Source organism: Taudactylus pleione, unplaced genomic scaffold (assembly GCF_031769625.1).
Source record: "Taudactylus pleione unplaced genomic scaffold, aTauple2 ptg000016l, whole genome shotgun sequence".
Classification (NCBI taxonomy): domain Eukaryota; kingdom Metazoa; phylum Chordata; class Amphibia; order Anura; family Myobatrachidae; genus Taudactylus; species Taudactylus pleione.
In genome coordinates, this window is record NW_028284418.1 from 45,651,646 (window position 1) to 45,664,634 (window position 12,989).

Below are 12,989 nucleotides of genomic sequence, written 5' to 3' on the forward strand. Positions count from 1 at the left end.
AACAATAGGTAGTATTTTCCCATAGAGTGAACATAGCCATGAAGCGCTTGTATCCGTAAGCCAGTCACACAGACAATTCTTTCACATCAATTTTTACTGGAAAATACTTATGAGATTGTGTCATTAAAACTAAAAAAATTATTCTGCAAAATACGCCTTGCTATTCGAACCAAAAAATGCCCAGTACCTAGTCCAGAGGTTTTAAAAATCAATTGGAAGTAGTAGGGAATTGCTTATAAATCGTGCATTAACGTATCGATTTTCAACTGTGTAAAACCGCAGCTGAAAAATTGTCTGCATGCTTCTGCTTCCCTCAAAGGTGCTGCTGATGTAGAAATTTCCATTCCATTTGGACTTTACTACACATGTTGATTGCATGCCCAGAATGTTTTAGTAAATGGCAAAGTAATAGATGTAATTGTACATTGACCTACATATTGGTTTGGTCAATTTAGAGCGAAGTGAAATTGTGAATAAATGTCCTTGTAATTGAGTCACAGATGTGTTGTTATTTTGCTCCATTCTTCATGTACACTGCCATTTAAAAATCAAACTTCAAAAAAGAAACATGAGTAGGGTGACCCTCCTCCTCAACCAGACCAAGCACTAAACAGCCTGACCTGTCTTACACTATAACAGGAAGACCCAGAGCGTGGGGTTCTCTGCTATAGTGAAAACCAAGCGCAGACATGTTACATGGTTAATGGATAGGGGTCTTTGGTTAATGGATAGGGGTGCACAAGGCTCTAAAATGACTGCCTAAGCCTCCATTCATCAATTTATTAAATACAAGGGGTGTGCAATAAGTTCTTGGATGTGTAGTGCATAGGTAGAGCAGACACAATCTAACTGGTTGTGAACTGTAATCTCTGACTAAAGTTCTTGTGAGATTTCAGGGCACCGTATATATGCAGCACTGCACACCAGTTACTTAAACTCGTTATGGAGCTCAACAGAGGCCACTGGAGAGCCATAATCTTCTATGACTACAAGAGTGGTCTGTGATAGCAGGAGATTTTTGATGACTGCGAGCTGCTGTTGGGGAGGAAGCACCGGTCAAAACCACTGTTTGAGTGGTTTGCGGGAGACGCTCCCTGGAAGTTGTGGAGCACTCTGGCCGTTCTGTGTCTGCTGTCATAGAAGACAATGTTGCTGCGATGCAGGCCATCTTTTTTGGACACCAGGGTGAACGTGGCCCAGTTAGGGAAGGAGATGGGCATCTTATCTGGATCCATCTGCTTGATACTCCACAAAAAACTTATCCTGAGAAAGGGCACCCAGCGTGCAGATATCCATCAGCTGACTTGAGAGCAGAAGGAGGCGATGACTTGGAGCCACAACATAATAGCCAGGTTTGATTGTGGTCGTAATCATCAGGGGCGATGGATAGTGGATCTACATTTTTGACCCTGAGATCAAACAGACGGCCCAGTGGACCCCAGTTGGAGTTGCCCCACCACAGAAGTTCCAACGTGAACGCAGCGTGGCCAAGAATGGTTATGTAGCTACAATACCACTAGTGCAGCAGTGCATTGTCACAGGGGACTGATAGCCAACCAATGGCTTTCGCAACTTAGAGAAGCCATTTCCAGGCGCCGTCGAAGAACTCACGCTCGTTATTTTCTCCATCACGACAATCCTGCCCACAAGTCCAGGAAAGTGGTGGATTTTCTGGATCATGGTTGCATACAGGAGCTTAATAATCTGCTGTACAGTCCAGATCTGGCCCCCTGCGACTTCTTAGTGTTCCCACAAATCGAGCACAAGATGCGTGGGATTAGACTTGTGTCACTGGAAGCTGCAGTGGAGAACTGCTTTACCAAGTGCTTTGGGTGCATGCAACTTTGCATAGACTGCTCTGGTGAGTACTTTGATAAAATGTAATGTTCACTTTGTTTGCAAATATAATGCTTTTTGTGTACATATTGCACACACCTCGTAATAACAGCCCATCTGCACCAGAAGAATGATCAAGGTGAAATTATGAAGGCTGGGTTCCTTTTTTGCCACCAGCCAACTTTAATTGGTCAGAGTGGGATTAGCTTGTGGGAAAGTGCATCACTTGACTTTGAATATGAGCAGAACAAAAATAGGTGGAATATTTAAGACCAAATCTTAAGTGCAAAATGTAAGAAATTTCACTGCCAAATTCAGAATGCTCTTAATAACCCTTATACCAGATGAGAATGTGTTACGGTATTAACACTAGTTACAGTAGCTACTGTACCTGCAATCTAATCGTCAGGTCTACCCTTGCCCCAGGGATTCACAGTAACTCACAACACAGTCATTGTGCATCTGCTCTTGGTGTCCACAATAAAACAGACAAAGTAATTAACTAACCAGCATCTGTCATTCATTCAGTGCATTTTCCTAAAAACAACAAATTGTAAATGGTCCCAGATAACTTGTTGTGTTTATATACAGACAGCTTGATATTGTTGTGTTTAATTAGTGTTATTCTGGTGCTGCTTGCAATTTGTACACTAGTACTCTCATAAGTCAATTTACATCCGCAATTTTATTCTGCTGAATGTCAAGTTGAATGACGAGACGAGTTGGTTAAAAATTCTAATAGCTGTTTATTTTATATTAATTCTGATAGTTTTATTTATAGAAGATGACTAAAGCAAAAAAAAAAATCAAAGTGAATAAAACATGAGATGGTTGCTTAGCATATCTAATATGTTAGATGTTGTCATTCTACTGTAGGGTGGCACAATAGTTGGCGTTGCCGCCTCACATCACTCTAACTGTGTAGAGTATGTACTGTGTTTTTTCTCCCATGCATTCTCTGGGTGCTCCACTTTCTCCAACCGGCCAAAAACATATCATAGTTGAATTGATTTCTGACAAAATGGTTGTGTACATGTGTGTGAAATAAATATATATATTTTTTTATTCACCTTGACAAAGGGGCTTGTTTGTCCCGAAACGTTGGTAATGTGATTTGTTCACAGTAAACATCTTTTTGCTATTATTGGACGACTCCGAGTGCCGCTGCTTGCTGTTTGTTTGTACTTATTCACTCAGAGGGCACCGGAGCAAGTTGACACATTGCTACAGAGTGCCAGTCTTTCACCGTTATATATATTTATTAGTGGAGCTCGTTTACAAAATGTCCCCAAATTTGGTTCAAATCTCGAATCCCAAAAATTGTTAAATTAATTCTAGGTGGCAGCACATTGTTGGCTAGGTGTAGAATATTACTTCCAGATACAAACTGGCAATTTGTTCCAAATCCCCTTTGGTACAGGGCTTGGAAAATTGCATTTTATAGCAATAAGTACCACATCCAGTCAGTGTTTCATAGCAAAAGGTACCAAATCGTGTTTCCATTTCATTGGTGGAATTTTCACCCTCCCAGCACCCATTAACACTTTCATCCACCCTATCAGCTCCCATAAAGATCTTCCCACACAGCACCCATCAACATATTCACCCATTAACACCCACTCTCAGCACCTAATAGCTTCCCAACACACACCAATTCTTCTCAGCAGGGAAAAGCAGTGAGTGTTGGGACAGTTTACATTCTGGGATCGGATTTTAAATGGGTGAACTAGCAAGAAGTACAACAATATTCATACAAATAAAAAAAAATGTAGATGACTATAGGGCGCACGTGAAAAGCAGATGGTGTTAGAAGTGTCAAAAAGGAGGTTACCTTCACCCTCCACCAAGGTTAATGCAATACAGAATAATTAGACACAGCGCTTCCAGCGCTAATCGTGATCTACAATACTTATGACCAAATGTTCAAACATTAAAAATTCTTCAGAGTTCATCAGCAGTGGAGAATCAGATGTATGCCTGGAGCATATTTCATCCCTCGCAGATATGTTGTATATATCCCCATACAATGCATGAAAGGGAGAGAGGGGAGTGTATATAGTGAAGTACAGTTTAATCCACAGGATATCATAGACAATGTAAAAAAAGGTCCAAAAGGTTGGATGCCAATGAATTACCAGTTCAAAAGATAGTGAGCTGGCACAAAAACACAACGTGATACATGATAATTAAACACCAGGTGTTTTATACCAGGACCCCACCTGTTGACAGTCTGCGGACCTGTCAGCTTGGGTGTGATATGTATTACAATTCCCGACAGCGGCTGCCGGACAAACCCGATCGTCCTAAAGGAAAGTATCAACTAACCTAACCCACCTAACCCTCCTGAGGGGTGCCTAACCCTAACCTCCCCCATGTGCCTAACTCTAACCCCCCCTCTCAGTGCCTAAACCTAACCCCCTTCCCGCAGCCTAAACCTAAATCCCGTGGGGGGGCGCCTAACCCTCCCTCCCCCTAGCCTAACGCTAACATCCCATAGGGGTGCCTGACCCTAAGTCCTCCCCCCCTGGGAGCCCTGAACCTAATATCCCCCCCCCCCCCCCCCTAGGTTTAGACGCCTGTCATTCAACCCTCGTCGGGAGTAAGCAGTCTGGAAGCCGGTGGTCGGCATTTAGACCATCTGCTTCCAGATTACATCCCGTCAGCTTATGCTCCGGGGCTGAGACTGGGTCACGGTACCCTCACATGCGCTTAAAGATCTGACCGTTGTCAGCTCTTCACTTCCAGCTGGTAATTACTGCCATTCAGACATTTGGGGATTCCCAAATGTTTATATTGTTTTTAATTATTGTGTATCACGTTGTGTTTTTGTGCCAGCTCACATCTTTTGGACCTTTTTTTTTTTTTTTACATTTTCTATGATATACTGTGGATTAAACTGTACTTCACTATATACACTCCCCTCTCTATTTTTTATGCATTGTATGGGGATATATATGACCTATATCTGCGAGGGATGAAATATGCTCCAGGCATCTCCAACTGATTTTCCACTGCTGATGAACTCTGAAGAATTTTGAATGTTTGAACTTTTGGTCATAAGTATTGTAGATCACGATTAGCGCTGTGTCTAATTATTCTTCAGAAACAATCCCAAAAAGGTGAAAAAAATTTTGTGAGTCTGAAAGACTGACAATTCAAGCAAAGTCGGGTTTGGTTAGACTTTTTTCTACTTCTATTGTGCAACCTGTCTGTTAACACAGCATGGTAAGGTGTGGATTGAGGTATGGTCTTATTATAGCAAACCTAAAGGAAGTGCAGTGTAATGCTGGGTATGCACTGGCCGAAATATTGGCCATTCAATATATTGTGTGTACCAGCTACATGTCTGTGAACGACATCGTTCAGGCATATTGCATCGGCTGTGCTGCACAGCCAATGCCCAATATATCTGCACATATATTGGTGCATTGTGCTGCGTGTACAGGCGATCAGCCGACCGTCTGTAAACTTGCTGCACAGGCTGGCGGAGATTGACAGCTCAACTGGACGGGTCCATGTAAATGCCCGCCCAGTTGTGATGTCAGTCACGATGAATCGGGCAGTTTCTTATGCAGAACATGTGTTCTGCACAGCCTGCAGATCATCAGGTATGTACCTACCTTAAGAGTCATGTGGAAGAGGCTAAAATGAAAGATATGGTGGCACTGCTAGCAGCCATGGGGTACAAAGATGTAAATCAGTTACCATTTTCCAAACACGTAGAGGATAATATAGAAGTACAAGAAAATAATGATGAGAATACCTCAGTTCATGATAACTGAATAATATCATTGGGGGCGATTCAATTCAGCGCGATGTTTACTCGGATGGGAATTAGTTAAGTTGGAGAATGCTGGTTCTCGCGAATTAATCTGGGTGTTTAGTCGCGAGAACCGGCATTCTCAGGTTAAAGTGCCGGCCGAAGGCTGTTAGCGCAGCGATAAGCCGCAAATCCGTCTCGTGGCCGGCACTAGTTGGATTTCTCCCACCTTCAGGAGCATATGAGAAGAAATCGTTAGTCCGACTAAACAGCGCTCTGAATTGAATAGCTTCAGGAGCTCCCTCTCAGCGCTATTCAATTCGCACTTAATTGAAACATCCCCATTGTGTTCATTGTGCAGAGAAATAAAGAAAATCTGTGTTAACGGAAAAGTAACCCTTCTTTTAACTTAAAAATAAACTATATAGAAGGGAATACTTGCTATTAAGTCAAAGCTCGACAAATCCCGGTCGCCATGGTGACTAAAATTTAAACCTGGCGACTGGATTTGTAGAGACCCCAACCCATTATTGATGACAATTAGGTTTCCTTTAGAAACGAAACTCCGCTCTCTGTTCACAGCACTGCATGACTATCGCGTCCTGCATTAGTCATGCTAATGAGGACCCACCTCCGTTTTGTGTTTGGAGGCACTGTTTAAAAAATTAGCGCGGGTCCTGCTGTAGTTAGGAGACACGCTGTATGCCATTTTTTTTCTTTTTTGTATATTTACTGTTTTTTTCACTGGTTCATCCGTGCATCTGTCATTGATTTTTTTTTTTAAACACAGATGCATGTATCCTCTGTGAATGCATCTGTCTATCGCACACGATCTAATGAATATGCAAAATTAATTTCATCGTGCAGGATAGATCTATGTATACATCGTGCAGCTTTTGCTGCACATCGTTCACTGGAGCTGCCGGGTAGAGTTCAAGGGAGATCGCTAACAAAATTGGATCGTTAGCCAAATCATACCGTGTGTACCTACCTACCTTTAGGTAGATTACATCCTGAAAATTTCAGGATGTACAGATTATAGTATATGATTAGTTTATGTGGTGGCCAAGATTTAAGAATGTTCCCAGTTTTTGCTTGGATTTTATTAAATCTAACTAATGTTGGAGAAGGATAGTGTGTTATTGCGTTCTACCTCCACTACTAACACCATTAGGTCTATTTATATACATCCCGGTCACTCTGGAAGCTGTTTTAATAGACATTTGTATTTATGTGAGTTTGTTTCCACCTTGTGGTGGTTTTTGTTTCCTACACTCTTGGTGAAGGTTCTGTACACTATTACAGATAGCTGCAGGGAACCATGGGAGTGCCAGGGAGCACACGTCACATTGTGACGAAAAGGTCTGGTGCTGCAGTCCTGGAAAGTCACCTTTATGGGTCGTTCCATGCCAATTCATCACAAAAAAGTAGCTTTTCAACCCGACCGTCTCAGATTTTCGTGAAATTTGGTAGGATGATACATGACATAAAGTAACTTTCATGTGTAAATGTTTAGCCCTCAGTGATAGTTCATGCTACGGGGTTGCAAACATGACAAAAAATGTACCATTTATGCTTGTAAGTTCAACTAAAACGAATCATAACTTTGCTTCTAATTGTCATAAAACTTTCATGTTGGTCTTGTTTTGAAGCTAAGAGACCATAGTTTTTATAAAATATTGACTTCTACATTTACACACAGTGTGACCTTTTAGCTTGAATATCTAAAAAAAAAAGTGTATTTAATTTTTTTATACATAAAGTATATTCTACACTTAAATACAATCTCTCTTTGGTATAAGTTTCAATTTGGGAACAGGAGTAAAAAAAAAATATTAAGAACGGCAGTTGAAGTAACAAACAATAATCGGGAGCCAAATTACTCCCGATTATGACCTATTGTATCTAAATAAACACAATACTATAAGTACTGGTCTCACACAGTTTCGTTTTGCAATTATTATATTGCCTATAGTAGTGCTGATTTACATGTTGAGCGCGGATCTTTCTTTATATATGGTTAAGTCAAACTGACTGAGGCACTAATTAAGCCACCTGTGCTTAATCATGGATATCTCTAAAACTTGAACTGTTGGGGAGCCTTGAGGACCGTGTTTGGGAGCCTCTGTATTAAACAATAGTAAAATATAACTTTTAGACATTAAATTCAGATGTTCACCATCCTAATAACCAGACACAAAACACATGTCAGTGCATAGAGCAAATTTTAATATTTAAACAAATGTAACAGCCAATTTTTCAGTGGTTACAACAATTTTGGATACGGATCTATCCTGCAAATTAATGTTAATGAGGGCTGTGTTCATTAATACAAGTGGATTTGCTGTAATATATCCATAACCAAATGGTATAAATTTGTAATGCGGCAAAATAAAACTTATTATGTATGGGGAGACCTTTTATATCTCAATATTCAAGATTTGATACCTAGTAAAGTAGTGGGTCTCCCAAAGCACTAAGTTCCTGATAAAGTGATGTTATCAATCTTCCTGTGGTGTGTGTACAGTGAATCAACTGTTTTTATTTGCAAATACTGGTTCACTTAACCACATAAGGTAGAAGCTGAGTGGTTACAAATAATGAGATACCAAATAACACACAGCAAACTGTATCACTTTTGACTATACATGAGGTACACATGTAATATTGAAGGGTCCATCTACAAGATGGCACCGATGTGCAGGGCAGTGTATGAATGGTCAGTGGCACTGACTGTTCTAACAGCTTCAGCTATCAATATCGACAGCTGCAGCTGTCATTGCCCTACCACCACAGCAGGAATAGCACTGTCCCTACTGTGGCGGCTGCCGGCTTGGGGGCTTCACGCCAGATCTCGCAATGCTTGCGAGATCCCGCATATGCCCAGTGGAGCCAGCCACAAGGTGAGACAGCGCATCAGCACTAGGCTGATGCGCTGTATACTTAGGCAGGGATCGCCAGAGGGGGGAGTTTTCACGCCCCCACTCCGGCAAATGAGATGTTCATACATCTCATCGGTAGTGCTTCCTGTTTTGCCTCGGGAAAGAGGCGACGCAAGAACCGTTATGGCAGTACGGTGCATGCTGCTGTAGTACATTTACACCATTGTGTCAAACTCGATGACCTTAAGCTTTGTCACGGAATAATGTCTCCATATACAAATATAAATACATTATAGATGCCAAAAGAGGGGAATATGGCATCCTACGTGTTTTTAGATGGTTAATAAGCAATTCAATCCGGAAGTAAGGTCTCCTTGCCTTTTTATTCTTTCAGAATCAATCTCACTTATAGTGCTCTCACCCACTTGTTCACTGCTGTCCCAGAACACATGGGAAGTAGAAACTGAGTGGAATATCATATAATTCTTTATTATACTTTTTTCTCTCTGATTTTTTTTTTTCTTTAATTCATTATGTTTCTTTTTTTGATCATTGCACTAAGGGGCCTATGTGTCAAAGCTGGGAGAGAGATAAAATTGTAACAAATTAGCAACAAATCAGCTCCTAACTATAATTTTTTTAAACACAGCCTGCAAAACGTAAATTGGAGGCTGATTGGTTATTTGACATTAAAAAAAATAATCAAAGCTGGGAGAGAGATAAAATTGTGAGAGATAAAGTAATAACCAATCCGCTTCCAATTTACATTTTGCAGGCTGTGTTTAAAAATTATAGTTAGGAGCTGATTTGGTTGCTAATTTATTTGTTACAATTTTATCTCCCAGCTTTGATACGTAGGCCCCTAAAGGGTCTATGTACTAAGCCGTGGACCGTGCCAACCATCAGCTCCTAGCTGTCATTTTTCAAAACCAGTCTGTAACATGACGGTTAGAAGTTGATTGGTTAGTAGTATATCACTCTCCAATTTATCACTTTCCAGAGCTTAGTACATATCCTCCTAAATGTACTATTTAATTCTCACCTTAAGTGAGTGAGTGTACCTCATATATACTCAGTGATAGTTTGCTGTGTGTTATTTGGTATATCGTATTATTTATAACCACTCAGCTTCGACACTATGGGGCATATACAATTAGCTGCGGTGTTTACTCCATGGCTAATTGCCGCGCCGCTGGGATAACCCGCGTGTGAGTCCCCGCAGTTGAACTTTACCTCGCAGATCATGGAGGTGTGAGGTAAAAATCACCAAATCAGCAGAGCGCGCGGGGGAAAAAACCTATTGATTCCGCAGTTTACGCGGAATTGGTGTGTTTCCGCGTGAGTCACGATTTTTGGGCGCTGTAAAAAGGCTGTTTCATTGAATAGCTTTTCCCCACGCCGAAGGGATTTTGGCCGGCAATTGGTCGTGGGTTAAACCCCGCGGCTAATTGAATATGCCCCTAAGTGAACCAGTGTTTGCAAAGAAAAACTGTTGATTCACTGTACTTACTCCACTGGAAGACTGATAACATCACTTTATCAGGAACTTAGTGCTATCACTCTCCAATTTATCACTTTCCAGAGCTTAGTACATCTGACCTGACCCTATGTATGGGGAGATCTTTTATATTTCAATATTCAAGATTTAATAAGTTTTATTTCACCGCATTACAAATTTATACCATGTGGTTATGGATATATTCAAGCAAAACCATTTGAAAAAGTAACAGCCCTCATTTACACTGAATTGCAGGATAGATCCCTATCCAAAATTGTTGTAACCACTGAAAAATTGTCTGTTACATTCGTTGAAATATTAAAATTTGCTCTATGCATTGTGTGCTATTGTGTCTGGTTATTAAGGATGGTGGACATCTGACTTTAATGTATATTAATAAAAGTTATATTTTACTATTGTCTAATAAATAAAAAATTTTCTCTTTGTATTTGCATAGTACTTGTCCCCTTGACTCTTGGGAGCACCTCCAACGGACGTCATGTGTAGGGCATTAGTGATCTATGTCGCTTCTAATATTCACATAATCTCAGAAATAGTTATTGGTTGGTGGGCTCTGTGCAGAATAAAAAAAATAAAAAAAAAATACCCTGTTTTCTTGCAGTCCAAGAACTAGTCAGCATTATTATTGGACATCAGTCGCATTGAAATCATGGTGACTAATAGTTGTAAGGGGACAGTGCTGTCCTTATATTTGCTCGTTTTAGTATGTGCACTGAATGAAAACATTTTAAACATTAACCCAGTTTTACAAGCGAAGAAGATGTTTTGAGATTAGGGTCCAGATTTGTTGATTATGTTCTAATTTGGAAGAGAAGAAGCTATTTTGCATTAACCCACTGTATTTTATAATGGATTGGCATCCTTTGTTGCTTGACTGAAGATCAGTAGTGAGAGGCTTTGAGCTATACAGTGCAAATAGACTAAGATGCACATTTATTTAGAATGTTCTTTTCTTTATAACCAGTATTCAGGAAATCAGTCTGATTTTGTTTTCTGTATTTTTTTCCCCTAGATAATATGATGCTAAAGACTATTTGTCAACCTTTTTATTTATTCTCTATATTCACAAATTCCATTAAATTCAAAATTTAATTTGTGTAATTAAATAACACACAAAAAGGAGTCGCATACAATCTTAAATAGCCACACTCGCTATCAGTCATTTTGGTGTTATTGTTATAACTGTTTCAAAATGATCTGCAATTCTCATACCTGCCTGCTTATTTCCTGCTAGCCCTTTATAATAACTTTGATATCAAAGATGTGTCAGGTGTTGGCTTTATTAATGTAAATGTTATTAAATAATGATGCTTAGTTTTTGTTTTGGAAATGCTCTTCACATTCTGTAACTTCAGTATATCTCAATGGAGACATAAGCCTTTAGTGGGCTTTATTTAAAGTAATTCTAACATTAAAAAGGTGGTGTGATTGCTTTTGAATAGTACAGTTGATGTGTATACAAGTCATGGATTTAAGTAGCCTGTACAAAGAGTTGTTTGATAACTCAATAACATCATAACATAGATCCCTAGCAATGAGGCCACATCCCCAAAGTATTGTGTTAGATGATTATCACACTGCAATTAGTGACAGCAGAGACCTTGGAGAAAATACTGGAATTTTGGAAAGGAAAGCTGATAATGGTACAGTGTAAATTATATAAACTAGATAAATTCCTACATCAAGAATATATTTATACAGTCATCTGTTAATACTTAGGTACATAGCTGTAATGTGAATGTAGTGACCACAGGTTCTGTTTTGAACTTGGGAAGAAATATTGGTGGCAGCTAAGACTCCAACTATTGTTCCAGCTAGTCTCCCACCTGATCTTTCATGTTGGCATTGTCAGTACTGCAGAGTAGAGCAATATAAAAGCTGTAACCAGAGCCTAATAGGCGCTCATGTGTTCAAGATTTATAGCATGATTTTTTTTTTTATTTTTTTTTTAAATTAAAACTCCTTTACTGTTCATTGTTTCTGCAGAATTTCAATTTGGAAAACATCTGGATATTTCATTATCTATAATAATTTTTATTACGTCTTATCCACAGGCTGCAACTTGCACTGATAAGGTACATAAAGTACTAGGGAGTTAATTTAACGCAGTCTCCGTTTCCAACATCTACAAGTTAAACTCATGTACTTGGTTATGTTAGTACTGTGTATATTGTTTCATGTGTGTTTCAATGTTTTATGAATTAGGGGTTTCGTATGTCTTCCCATATATTTCTTACTTGGCATTAATTACGATTTCTCTTTGCAGCTGTCCCTTTTCCTCCAACACATCGATTAACATCTGAAGAAGTGTTTGACACTGACGGGAAGCCCAGAGTGGACATTTTGAAAAACCACTTAATAAAGGAAGGCCGGGTAGATGAAGAAATCGCACTTAGAATCATCAATGAGGGTGCTGCAATTTTACGACGAGAGAAGACCATGATAGAAGTTGAAGCACCCATTACAGGTGAGGCATATCACATTCTCCTACATCAAGAAGTAGTGTTCCCGCTAGGCTGTTTTAGCGGGGCGCGGCGCCCTGCCCTCCTTCTGGAGGGCAAAAAGCACCCTGCCCTCCAGGAGGAGGGCAAAAAGCGCCCTGCCCTAACAGCCTGCGGGAGCCGTTCTCACCCGCGGGACGCAGTGTCCCGCGGGTGGACAAACATGCGGTGATCCGGTCACCGCCGGAGAGTAGACGCCGGGCGCATGCGCCCGGCATCTATTCTCCCTTTCTGCAGCGCTTGGGGGCTGCCCGGCATGTCCGTAAGCGCTGGGCACGCCCCCAAGTATGACGAAAAGGGGACGCGTCTTATAGACACGACCCCTTTTCATAACCACGCCCCCTTTCCGGTCGCGCGCGCCCAAGATTGCCCCCTCTAGCTCCGGCGCCCTGCCTGCCGCCGGAGCTAGAGGGAACACTAAAGAAGTAGTTTCCATATTATACTACTTTGTCAATGCTTGCTTGCTACATGTGCTGAATGGATTAAAGAAT

General features: G+C 40.5%; 1 protein-coding gene across 7 annotated transcripts in view; it reads left to right on the forward strand.

Moving 5' to 3' along the window:
• PPP3CB (protein phosphatase 3 catalytic subunit beta) overlaps window positions 1–12,989 on the forward strand; it is a 76,480-nt gene that overhangs the window by 15,854 nt on the left and 47,637 nt on the right. For all 7 annotated transcript variants that reach the window (XM_088475823.1, XM_088475828.1, XM_088475825.1 and 4 more), the window contains exon 2: window positions 12,264–12,464. In XM_088475823.1, the coding sequence (XP_088331949.1) occupies window positions 12,264–12,464 (201 nt within the window). The remainder of the gene's footprint in view (window positions 1–12,263; window positions 12,465–12,989) is intronic.